This window comes from Siphateles boraxobius, unplaced genomic scaffold, assembly GCF_051911475.1.
Source record: "Siphateles boraxobius isolate OS27281-9 unplaced genomic scaffold, OSU_SipBor_1 7, whole genome shotgun sequence".
Taxonomy (NCBI): domain Eukaryota; kingdom Metazoa; phylum Chordata; class Actinopteri; order Cypriniformes; family Leuciscidae; genus Siphateles; species Siphateles boraxobius.
This window is the reverse complement of record NW_027509197.1, coordinates 23,393,711-23,406,906: the sequence shown is the minus strand read 5'-3', so window position 1 is coordinate 23,406,906 and position 13,196 is coordinate 23,393,711. Positions and strand designations below refer to the sequence as shown.

The 13,196-nt window shown below is 40.8% G+C and overlaps 2 protein-coding genes across 7 annotated transcripts in view; one reads left to right on the top strand and one right to left on the bottom strand.

Annotated features, from left to right (window-relative positions):
• The window catches only part of uggt2 (UDP-glucose glycoprotein glucosyltransferase 2), a 36,344-nt gene extending 32,608 nt beyond the window's left edge, over positions 1-3,736 (bottom strand). For 2 of the 6 annotated variants that reach the window (XM_077216204.1, XM_077216206.1), the window contains exons 1-8: positions 3,632-3,724; positions 2,720-2,853; positions 1,849-1,931; positions 1,590-1,720; positions 1,272-1,384; positions 965-1,142; positions 695-791; positions 57-129 (exon numbers count right to left, since the gene is read on the bottom strand). In XM_077216204.1, coding sequence (XP_077072319.1) covers positions 57-129; positions 695-791; positions 965-1,142; positions 1,272-1,384; positions 1,590-1,720; positions 1,849-1,931; positions 2,720-2,841 — 797 coding nt within the window. In that variant the 5' untranslated portion in view covers positions 2,842-2,853; positions 3,632-3,724. Of the gene's footprint in view, positions 1-56; positions 130-694; positions 792-964; positions 1,143-1,271; positions 1,385-1,589; positions 1,721-1,848; positions 1,932-2,719; positions 2,854-3,631 lie in introns of all 6 variants that reach the window. The other 4 variants (XM_077216208.1, XM_077216209.1, XM_077216207.1 and 1 more) reach the window with 3 other exon arrangements.
• A 1,727-nt stretch (positions 3,737-5,463) lies between these two features.
• Positions 5,464-13,196, top strand: part of hs6st3b (heparan sulfate 6-O-sulfotransferase 3b) — a 105,465-nt gene continuing 97,732 nt past the window's right edge. The window contains exon 1 of the mRNA XM_077215178.1: positions 5,464-6,383. Coding sequence (XP_077071293.1) covers positions 5,839-6,383 — 545 coding nt within the window. The 5' untranslated portion in view covers positions 5,464-5,838. The remainder of the gene's footprint in view (positions 6,384-13,196) is intronic.

Genomic DNA, 13,196 nt, shown 5'->3' with positions numbered 1-13,196 from the left:
CTATGGCTAGATATAAAGGTACGAGAGAGAGAGAAAAAAATCATCAGCGTGCTTACTTCAATTTCCCAAACAGAAATCCTTGGACTTCATCATTTTCATCCTCCTTATCAGTGCTGACTGATTTGGATTCTGCAAACAAATGCAGATCACGTCAGTTTCAATTTATTCGTTTCAATATTGCTAGCTACTTTTGTTTATAGCTAACTGCTTTTTCAATTAAATAGCGTTTGGAGTCGGTACGATTTTTTAAATGTTTTTGAAAGAAGTTCCTTTTGCTCACCAAGGCTTCATTTTGTGATCAAATCAGAAATCATTCTAATATGCTGATTTGGTGCTCAAGAAACATTTCTTCTTCTTATTATCAATGTTGAAAACAGTTGTGCTGCTTAATATTTTTAGTAAACTGTGATAGATTTTTTAGAAAGTTCAAAAGAACAGCATATGAAAGTCTTTTTACGGTCACTTTTGATTTAAGTGTCCTTGCTGAATAAAAGTATATTCATTTCTTCCAAAATAAAATTCTTACTGACCCCAAAGCTTTGAACCGTAGTATAGTTTGTCAAGCTACTCATAATTTAAAGCCTATTTCCTAACACTGACTATTGTTATAATAAAACTGTTACTGAGTTTAGCCATTTATTACCTTAATCTATCCATTCTGTTACACAAAAGGCAATTTGACATTGTACGATACCTTTAACCTGTGTGTCATCAACAGCTTTGTACTCTGTGTTTTTAATTGCCAGTTCAACACCATATCCAGACAACAGCATCCTTTCATTTTTCGGCTCCTGTGGTGACGAATCAGTGTGTGGGGCAGCAAATATTGATAATATGGCACAGACTTTAATAAATTCATAAATAGTATATAAACTATATAATACATAAAATCAAGATAAAGATTTCCATTGCACAGCTGACAATAAGACATGTATACAAGTCACACTACACTGCTAATACTCACAGACACAAAGTGTCGTAGCACATAGATGAGTTTTCCCTCCTGCGCCCGCTCTGACAGAACCTTATGAAAAGTGTTGAACTCCTTGGTGCCAATTTCAGCATAAAGAACAGCTACAGGCAGGTCTGTCTCATTGAGTCCTGGGTATTGGTGGTCAGACTTGTATAGGTAAGGTCTTGGCCTGCATAGGACACACAAAAGTGTGTAAAAATGTTAAGAGAAACCAATTGGTTTATTTTCATGAAACCATGTATGGACTTAAATTATCCCCCAATATCTCTGAATAGAATATATTGTTGGTTAACGTTACCTGCCTGCTGCTGTCTTCAAGAGCTTCTTCATATCCTTGGTGCTACAGGCTTTTTGACCATGGACAACTGTGAAAGCAGAGCATCCATCTGGAGGAGGTTCATCACTTGCGATCTATAGGATAAAAAAGAAAGAGTTAACAATACTGTCTATGAGTTAAACCACATAGTGACGGTCATTTCAAATGTACCAAAAATGTAAACTAAAATAAAAATATCAGTTATGTTGGTGGTGGTATACTCTAGGAAAAACAGACGTGTCACGGTGACAAGCAGTTGTATTTGTCTGAAATCATTATTTTATCCAGAGAAGAACTCACTTGTTGGAAAGCATGTACGGCTGGTGAGTAAGTCCTGAGAGACAGAGACAGCTTCAGCAGGTTGACCTGAAGATCCGTCAAAAATTGTCCAGCTTTCTTGATGATCAGGTTGTAATATGACCGGACAGACTCTAAAGACAGGAAAGTAAATATCTGCATTATTTCCAATCCATGTGTAATTCAACAAAACATCATCATGCATACCAACCACTCAGTGAATTATGAATCATTGCAGAGATGATAATAAGCCAGTCATTACCTCCGTTTTTGTAAACAGTTAACTCCTTCACAGTATCGACAAACTGCCAGAACTTCTCGTCGCCATCCTCTCGGATGAACTCGCTGCACAAAATTAGGTTTACAAAACAACTAAGACACAAGACAAGCATGAAACACAATAATGCATACTAAAAGTAAATAAATTAAGTTTTCTGACAAAGAGATCATAGCAAGAGAAAAATGGTCTGTGTTGATCTAATTCAAAGCTATTAAAGTCACCATGAAATCAAAATGGGCAATTCTTATTTTTTTATGGAATATTTCAGCATTTATAATATAAATGATTTATCCATGCACATGATTTAGTTTAAATTTATGAGCCCTCGTATTCTTTAATCACGTGTTTACTAGCATGAGGGCGGGACAACATGTCACTTACATGAGATCAAAGCATTGGCAAACCGCAACCATCCATCATCCAACAATCCAATCAATTCCCAATGGGCAAAATCAAGAACTGCCTTATCTTTTATCTTATTCGAGAAGCCATTTTTACGTGCATATACATCCCAATAGGGAAGAAAAGACTATTTTACACCTTACGTTTCATGCCGACTTATAGCACAATCTAAAACCATTTTTAAAAATATATTCTAATTTTGTATAATTCTTATACCTACAATCGCTATAATTCCATAATAGTTTAGAGACCACATGGAATATTTACATTGAAAATGAATTTGTCACACTTTGTCAAACAAGAAGAATTGGTAACTAGTTAAAGGAGCTAAAATATTCACTTTCCATAAAAAAAAACAGACAGTTTTTTATGCATGAAGTCAGCCATTTAAAAAGGAAGAGTAGCTAGCGAGATACTGAATTACAGGATAACAATTACAATTCCAGCCCACCTTGTTTCCAGCAGGAGAGGGGTCATGTCCCATTTGGCCTGAAGACTGGCGATGACTCCTTTAGATGCTGAGTTCACATGCTGGAACCTCAGCAAGACCAGCACAATAAAGACCACCCTCATGATCAGACACTGCTAAAAGCACATCAAAGATAACACTATTATAACTTTAATCCTTAATAATAAGATAAATCGGTCCATTACACAATGATTGATGGATAATTTGCATACATTTCAGAATAGCTAGAAATGTCAATAGCCTACATCATAAAATTAAGGAAAAGTTGTCATAAGAGCTACTATTAATTGTTTAGTGCTTCAAATTTCAGACAACATTTTTAAATCACTGTCAATAAAAAGCAGGTTTCAATTGTAACAAATCACTACCTAATAAGACAACACACCCTCACTAGAGTAAATGTTGGTTAAACGAAATATTTTTCCCCCAAAACAATAACGTGACAACAGACAATAAAATGTCTCAACAGAAAATAACTTCCATATTCACAGGAGCAAAAACCAGGAAATTATCATTTTTCAGTTAAAGAAGATAGCCTACAGCCAGTCTAATCTGTCCAGTAAAACGCCACGTATACCTACAATGTAACGTTATGTGTCAATTGAATGTATAATTGTTGCATTATTTTATTCTTTCACAGACATCAGCATCACTTCCCGTTGCATACAATTTATGCAAATCAGATGTAATAGACTTTGATTGTGACTGGTCATTCTTACGAATGAAGAAACAATATAAGATGGGGGGGGGGGGGGGGGGCATAAAGACATGCATCACAAACTGTTCAACCACTATTAGCGTTTCTTTCTGGGTTAAAAGCAACATATTTTTCAACAACAATAAACCGCTACATGCCTCTGTGATATACACAATGAATATGTTTTAAAAACACACCTAATTCATAGGACACTGAGCCGCAGTATTACCCGTCTGTTTCACAGGACGCCGCCATTGAGGGGGTCCTGCATCTTTAATTCCCTCTTCCACATATGGGAAAGCGACACATTCATTCCGCTTCAGGAAATACGCGTCAACATTTCAGCGACTGATAGGCTTAATATTGTAAAAAAAAAAAAACTGAATAGTTATTATAGCAGTAAAATATCTTACAGGATTAGCATGTTTTAGAAGTTGTATGCAGGAGTTGGTTGTTCAGGCATTTTCATGGGCAACTAGCAATAAATGTGACGGGAAATCTTCTGAATGTGAAGTTCATGTTGATGTTTTCCCCCGGTTTGATTAATTTAACATAAAATATTGATATAGCTACATGTTACAAACTTATCTGTTAAAGCAAATCACAAAGTCTATTTGGCTACAATTTTCAGATATAGCCTTATTTGGATTAAGAAAAAAATCAGTTTCGATTGGAATTACTGTTTATGATTTTAGCTTGTAGGCTAGTATGCCTAGTTCTTGGGGTTGCAGATATAAATTAGAAATAGTATTTACATGAAGCCTATGTGTAAATATTTTTGAATAGTTCATTTTTAATTTGTTAATTTAATGTTGTTAATATTTATTGAAGAGATTAGCCTACTGATACTTTAGATCAACATCATAGATATTAGATTTATGTTGCTATAGGCCTTATAGGTTGCTAAAACAATTTCTTTATAGAAAGTGGTAGTTGCACATTTGGGGTACAATATGGAGAACTATAGCCTATATTGTTCACATAGCCATGTGTCTTGTTCACATATAGGCTTATCTTTATTTTTTATTTTTACTATCTGTGCTGTTGTCTCTGTGTACTGGATGCTTCTCTCTCCGAAACAAATTCATACTTTGCAATATTTTCCTCTTTAGAACTCAACAATAGTATTCAGCTCACACTGTTATTAATAAACCAAAGGGGGCGCTGCATGAGAAAAAAGGTGAATTTGCCCGAGTAGATTCCTGGCTAAACAAATGGTTAAACCCACATGTAAAATACAAAACCCTTATTAATCATTAAAAAAATCGACTATAAAATACTGCATGGCTATAGTAAATTTGTAGAAAAAATTGTGAAATATATGCTGTTATAAGAAAAATAACGTTTTAAATGACAGTTATTACCAAATGATACCTAGCATATTGTTAAAAAATGAAATGACAAAAAAGTAAATGTTGGTAGATAAATCTAAATATTACATTAATCTGCAAAGATATAGGACCAAAATCGAATTTGACAATTAACTGACATGTAGGCCTACGCAAAGTGGGCTGGTTCATTGTAATTTTCCTCCCTGGATGTACAGACCAAGAGATTCTACAAATTAACAATAAACGCTGACAATATGTAGACTATATGTTGTCTATTGAGGTAGAACATGCTCAAATTAAGCAGCATAAAATAAAAACAATAAAAATATTTAAGTATAGACAGTAGAATCTGTTTGATTATAGCCTATAGCCTACATGTTTCTCGATCAAATAGGATTGGCTTCAAATTATGATAAAATTCCCGTAGCATTCGTTTAGTAGCCTATTTCCCCCAAAGTTATATGGTACAAAGATTGCACAGTGCAAAGAACTGTGAAGAAATTATAAAATGCGCACAATGAATTATCTCAGTACTGGTGCCACTTTATTGCTGAATATACCTGAGCACTGGAGTGGGACCAGGTGCAGATGAAATTGTTCATGCTACGAAAGAGCTCGTGCTCTATTCTACTGGCGCGACAGGCGCTCGCGTCTCGTTGACATCATTCGCATCATCCCGCTGATGCGCGTCGCGGGATGGATGGAAAACACAGACTCGTCGCTAGTGCGTGGAGATTCCGTAGAATAAAACAGACCAACGAGACGAATCGTTTCATTTCCACAGAGCGACCGGACGTTAGTTAAGTCTTATCCTTTACAATACCACGATGTTCGGTTCTTGAACAGCATTGGTTATGTAATTTATTAGCCTATGTTTGGTGACTTACACTATCTTCACAACTTTGTGAGAGTTTGATGTGAAGACTTGGATGACACACTTTCGCGCGTCCTTTTACCATATCAACATGTGGCATGGGGCTTTTGGGCTGGATCCCACGCGAACGTCCTGGGAGAAGACCAGGAGAGCAGATCATGATTCACACTAACTGCATGAACAATTTCCTTGTGTTAAAATGACTGATAAACCCAACAAATGGATTTTCATCCCAATTTTAGCCATTCTTTTTGTCATGATTGGGTACCAGTATATTTGTCCGGCTGGCGGTCATGCTTGCCATTTCAGGACAGGAGAGAAACTCGTGAGGATCGGTGCACTGCCCACTCCAGACCCGACCACCGATGACTTGTACCGGGAGTTGGACCCGGAGGAAGACAGCCCACCTAAATGTGCGTCCAAATTCAATTTCACAGAGCGCGATCTGACACGCGATGTCGATTTCAACATCAGGGGAGATGATGTGATTGTGTTCCTGCACATTCAAAAGACAGGAGGAACCACCTTTGGCAGGCACCTGGTCAGGAATATTCGCTTGGAGCAGCCGTGCGACTGTAAAGCGGGACAGAAGAAATGCACGTGCCACCGGCCCGGTAAGCAGGAGTCCTGGCTCTTCTCAAGGTTCTCCACGGGCTGGAGTTGCGGTTTGCACGCAGACTGGACTGAACTGACCAACTGCGTGCCGATGATTATGGACCAAAGGCAGTCTCCAAAGCGCAAGAGGTAACGCGCCTCCCTCTCTCTCATAAACTAATTCGGGGAATTAATTTGCCGCTCTGTTGCATCTAATGAAGGTAATGATGAAGAGTAACACGTAGTCTGAGGATGTTTTCACACTTGAGTCCACTCAGACCTCTTTAAGTAGACCAAAATTGTTTTCACACTCTTTGAAAAGTGGGCTCAGATCTAACTAATAATAATAATACTTCTACTACGGCTACTGCTGCAACTACTACTACTACTAATTATTGTAAATATGTTGAAATAATCTGAAAAAATGTTGTAGAAACAATTTTTACTCCGAAATCCCTAATGGCACAATTACAAAGAAATGGCAACAAGTAAATTTGAATTAAAGAAGATATTTTGAAGAAAGACTAAAATAGATTTCAATAAATACTCCAATAATATTTGTTTTATTTACTTCAAATAAGTACATTATATTTTACAGTGTAGGCTTCAACTGTAATATATTTCAGACATATTTTTCTTTACTTTTAGGCTAATTTAAGTCTTTGAGCAATGTAGTTTGAGTAGTTTTAAGTAGCTCTAAAACAATAACCCAGTTCTATTTGCACTCAAAATGTCCATGCCCTTAAAAAAAGTCGACTCAAATCCTATTTTTGTCCATTTTGTGATGAGTTCTCAGTTTACTTTCTGTAAAAAACTTGCTTTGGGGATCTACAATCATCATTATTAGGGGAATATTAGTGTGAAATAATAAAGTTTGTGTCCACAATGCACTCGGACTCCCTTCAGAGAGTCAGGTTCTCAGTCCGGTTTGATTTAAAGTGGTTCGAGTTCAATTGGAGCATTCACATACAAGCTAAGCTGACATTTGTGCCAACCAAATTTGGACCCCTGAAACAATACGTAAAGGTAAACTAAAAGGTAATATTTTTCTTCTGACATATACTGATGTGTTACTAATTCTGGACCAGTTGAATGAGAAAATATTTTAACAACAGAAGCCAATCAATCACTCGTTATGATCATAGTCCACTGTGAGAATACAGTGTCTACAAAAATAGATATTTGCATTATGAATTCTGTGATGCCTTTACTAAATCAAAGTCCCTTGTAATTTTCTAGACTCCTAGAAATCCATTATGCCCTCCTGTCTGAAATGCAGTTTTTTATATAGACTGTAATTTTTTTAGAAGGTATTTTAGTCATCTCTACCTGTAAAGATTAATCTACTGCACATGCAATTTTAATTTTACCCTGTCAGAAAATGCACTAATTGGGGGTTTCATTGCCTGTGGCCCCTCTGCGTGTCACTCAGTGATATTATTAATGTGACGGTGATATTATTAATGTGACAGTGATATTATTAACTTATTATCACCCAACATGGTTTATGGTAAACACATTAAAATACACAACAAAGAGATTGTCAATATGACAAATGGCAAGCCTAAAATGCTATTTTGTACAGTCTCTGTGAACACAGCTCTCTTTTCTCAGATTCTGTTTTCCCGTTTAAATGATGTAGAAGCTGCGCTGTAATGAACTTTAAATGAGGTATCATAAAGCCGAGCCGAGCCGTCGAGCAAACCCATCTATAAATCTGACAGTGCCAGTCTGGACAAGCAAGCTATTAAAAAGTTATTTTAGTTGTTTACTAAGTATAATGATGGCTTAATATGGTGAAAAAATGCAGACTTTGACTTTTATAAGTGCCTGCAAATAAAAGACACATGTCTTTTTATTGCCTGCGATGCTGTTTTTGTAAATGGCATATAAAATAGCTTTGTCGTCACCTTCGGCTACTTGCCTATCTAACGTTAGTCCATGAATTATCTTTAACACAACTGACTGTGTATATATCTGTTTTGCTCTATTATCATAAAAATCTCAGTTTTGGCAGTCATTCATTAAACAGTTGCCAAGCAAATGGATCAAGTTAATTAGGTGTTTGTTTATATGGTTCAATCTATTGTAATGAATGAAAATTGACAATTTCTGAGCAATTAATACTAAATGTGAGGAACGGCTAAAGAAAGTTTTGAAAGAGGAAACATTCATTGGATGAAGAGAAATTCACCCTTGTACCCCAAACCTGCAAGACCATGCTATATGATTTATCTCTGCAGAATCAGCCAGCTCATTCCGGGAGTTCGCAGCCTGAACGTGACAGAGAACCAATGCCCAAATGAAACATAAATCCAACGCTGGCTCTCTCTCTCTGTGCTTTCAAAATGCTGCTTCGCATTGCTTCTCTAAAGATACACCATGAGATGCAAATAAATCTCTTCTGACAACAGACGCTTTTGCTCTCTGAAGCGCATGTGCTAAGTGGTGACTGTATGAAAATTTCATCCTGATAACCCGCTCTGTTTATTTCAGTTAAGATGGATCACTGTGTGCTTGGAGGAGGTTTTTATCAGACAAATGATTGACATTTTTTGCTGTGTTTAAGTGCCACCTTCCACTTGAAACTTGCTGCACTCACAGTATTCCATAATCTAATCATCCAGATTAGTGCAGTAGCGTAAAGATATTGTGCAATTTTTTATAGTGAGCATACAGTTGATATTGGTTGGTAATGTGGCAGCCTGGTTTCTCAGGCATGGTGTGGCCTTTTCAGCGTGGAACGGAGCAGTGCGGGCACATCGCAGGAGCTTGAAAGGTCAGTCATGTCAGAGTGGAACAACAGACACTGTAAGAGTCAATGGGAAGGGAGAGTTGAAGCGATCTCTTCAGGGAGAGAGAGTCTTCTCTTCTTCTGTCTCTCACTCTGGATTGATTGTCTTCTACGGTCAAGGTTTTCTCTTGAAGGTCAAAACTGTCAAAGAAGTAACAGTTAAAGAATCTCGCTGAGCTGGTTTGAAACAATAAAGTAAAATTAGTCCATTTTAATGCACATTGCTCACATTGCTGGTCTATTTGTACAGGATGCATTGGTGCACGTTATGCTGCGATCAACCTGTGACCGTGATGTTCTACTCTGAGCTGTTTATGTCCTTGGACTAAGAATTATGCATTTCTATGGCAACGCTATCAATGTCAAAATGAATCTGGAGTGGTTATGTGGTACAGCGGTCACATAGTACAAGTTGGGGCTCTCAGAAAATTCAGTTTACAAGTTGTAGGCTACTTACATGTTCTACGAGGCCGTGAACGCTTTTTGCAAGTCACAATCTCGTAATGGTGTGAACGCACCTTTATTCCAGATGGTATGTAATGGCCACTTTTCAAGAGCCAATCAATTCCCCATTAGTAAAATTAAGTCCCACTAAATTTTTCCACATTTAATATGCTATTTCACTCAGGAAAACAACCTATTGCGTAAGTAAAATGGTTTGTTTTTAATTAAAGATGCTAATCTTATGATAACTGACCAACCATAAAACTCCGCAATTAAGATCAATTTCAGACCCAACAGGGTTTTATATGGGTGCAATCCTCACGTATTTTATACCCAAAGGCATCACATCAATTTAAATTATGTTGTTCAGATGATAAAGCCCCCTGATATGGAAAAAAAATCCTGACTCGTTATTTTCACCATCATTTCTTGTTCTTTCATAGCTCTGCCTCTTTTTATTTTAGCACTAATTAAATTTGCCAAGTCCCCTGACATTATAACCAAATGGAGTTTTTGGGCAGTCACAAATGTGCAATCTGTGAAATGAGATGCAGTTAACTAAGCCAACTGCACACAGGTTCTGAGAATAAAGTCACCGCAAACGATCTGCACATGTTTACAGAAACAGACTCTTAGTTTGCAGTTAAAAAAAACAGAACAACAACAACAACAAAAAAAAAAACACCAAGACAGAAAGTTAATTAGGAACACAAAAGCATTAAAACTAAGAAATGCCCAACACTGATTTCATGGTGTTGTTGCTTACTGGCATAAAGGTAAAAAGGCATTTTACAAAGTTGTAGTGCACATTATGGAGAAGGAGGCATTGTTTTATTTCTATTTTGAAATTGTAATATTCCTTTCATACTGTAAGATAGAAAATTGAAATGTAATTGATTTCATCAATATCGAAGCGTAACATTCTTGTTTGTAGCAAGGTTTTGCAGAATTTAGGATCTATTTACCTATCTACCATCCATCCAACCATCCATTTTTTTCCCCAAAACTTTCAAACAATGCTTTGTCAAACTAACATGTAATATTGGTAAAATTTGCTTTTTTAAATTAGTTAAACTGTATACATTACTTTAAATTTCAATTTATTGTAATTCTACTTCCTTACATTCAAACCCTATTTGCCATCTCAATACAAATTCATGAATTGAACTGGAATTTAAAAGGCCTTCTCAATTCAGTTCTGAAAAGCACACAGCCCTGGTCTGTCAGGTCAATATACCTTTATTTATATAGCATTTTATACAATACAGATTATTTCAGCAGCTTTACATGCGTCAAAGAGGAAGATCATTCAATGATGTGAACAGATTGCATTTCAGTTGTACAGCAGCTCTCTTATTGTTCAGCTGAAGTCTGTTCGATGTTGTTTCTTTGTAAAAATCATCAATTCATTTAATCTATAAAGCAGTTCTGCAGACAACAGTGATGCCATCATCGTCCATCTCAGTTCAGTTCTCATCCAATAGTGTCAGTCCAGTCAAATCAATAATATTGTTGAATATTAAGTGTAGCACAAATGTTGTGGGAACAGTTAAAAAATAAGTCTATACTTAAAGTCACCCTGTAGTCAACAATTTTGCTTAATTTAGTATATGCAGAAGCATGAATAATATGCAAATTAGCTCCGCCTCCACCCACTGAGATCCACTCGGCCAACTTACTGAGGTTGTTATGAACTGCTCTGAGACACAAAGGTTGTGTCACGATGAGGTGGAAGCAAGGAGGAAGCAGGATCCAATTGCAGCACACTTTATTTAATAAACTCAAACTACATAAAGACTCTGGCTAGGGCACAAGACTCAGGAACAGAACCACCAACATCAAGGTACAACAACAAGAACTCACAAAGACTGGACTGAAACACAGGGCTTAAATACAAGGCCAAACAAGCTAAACAAGATAACAAGGGGGCGTGGTATACATGAACACAAACGAGGAGCGGGAAAACTGAACAGGACTGAACCAAAAGCACAAAGACCGGGGGAACACAGACAGACATTACAACATAGCCCCCCCTCTATGGGCGGCTCCCGACGCCCATCAAAACTAGAGACATGGTTTGGGAGGGTGGTGGAGCGGAGGCGGTCCCGGGGGAGGGATGGCGGGCCAGGTCCGTGCAGGGAACGGGACCGGGGTCTTGCGACGGCGGACCTGGGCCATGGAACATGGGCGGAGCTGGACGAACAGACTGCCAGGGCGGAGCAGGCTGTGGGCGTGTCCACGACGGAGCAGGCTGAGGGCGAGGCCACGGCGGAGCAGGCTGTGGACCCTCGGGCATCCAGGGCGAAGCTGTCGGACCCTCGGGCGTCCTAGGCGGTGAAGACCCCTCGGGCGGCCACGGCGAAGACCCTTCGGGCGGCCACGGCGGTGAAGACCTTTCGGGCGGCCACGGCGGTGAAGACCCTTCGGGCGGCCACGGCGGTGAAGACCCTTCGGGCGGCCACGGCGGTGAAGACCTTTCGGGCGGCCACGGCGGTGAAGACCCTTCGGGCGGCCACGGCGGTGAAGACCCTTCGGGCGGCCACGGCGGTGAAGACCCTTCGGGCGGCCACGGCGGTGAAGACCCTTCGGGCGGCCACGGCGGTGAAGACCCTTCGGGCGGCCATGCTGGAGAGGACCCTTCGGGTGGCCATGGTGGTGGCCTACTGCCCCCCCCCAAAAAATTCTTGGGGGTAGCTACGGGGTCGTAGCCTGGAGAAGGCACCGGCTCAGGAGAAAGAGGCAGAACCAGCGGTGAAGAGGGCTTTAGGCTGGGCAGGACCAGCGGTGAAGGAAACTCTGGGCTGAACAGGACTGGCGCAGGATCAGCGGGCTCTGGTGCAGGATCAGCGGGCTCTGGCGCAGGATCAGCGGGCTCTGGCGCAGGATCAGCGGGCTCTGGCGCAGGATCAGCGGGCTCTGGCGCAGGATCAGCGGGCTCTGGCGCAGGATCAGCGGGCTCTGGCGCAGGATCAGCGGGCTCTGGCGCAGGATCAGCGGGCTCTGGCGCAGGATCAGCGGGCTCTGGCGCAGGATCAGCGGGCTCTGGCGCAGGATCAGCGGACACCGGCTCAAGTGTGTGCGTAGCCCACACACACCACATGGCTGTGGCCATAATGGCTAGTGTTGCGGTCACTGAGGGCTCAGGCGGCGCATGCGTGGCGTGATCAGTCTCTGACTGGGAAGACGTGACGAGAACAGTCTCTGGCTGGACGGTCTCTGGCTGGAAGGTCTCTGGCTGGACGGTCTCTGGCTGGACGGTCTCTGGCTGGACGGTCTCTGGCTGGACGGTCTCTGGCTGGACGGTCTCTGGCTGGACGGTCTCTGGCTGGACGGTCTCTCGCTGGACGGTCTCTCGCTGGACGGTCTCTCGCTGGACGGTCTCTCGCTGGACGGTCTCTCGCTGGACGGTCTCTCGCTGGACGGGCTCTGGCTGGACGGGCTCTGGGTGGACGGGCTCTGGCTGGACGGGCTCTGGCTGGACGGGCTCTGGCTGGACGGGCTCTGGCTGGACGGGCTCTGGCTGGACGGGCTCTGGCTGGACGGGCTCTCGCTGGACGGTCTCTCGCTGGACGGTCTCTCGCTGGACGGGCTCTGGCTGGACGGGCTCTGGAACTGGTTTGACGGGACGAGATTCAGGCAGGACGGTGATCCTTGCAGACCGTACGGACCTTAGCGGGGAATCTGCCAAGCTGGACATCAGCCCTGAACGCCCATAGACCGATCCG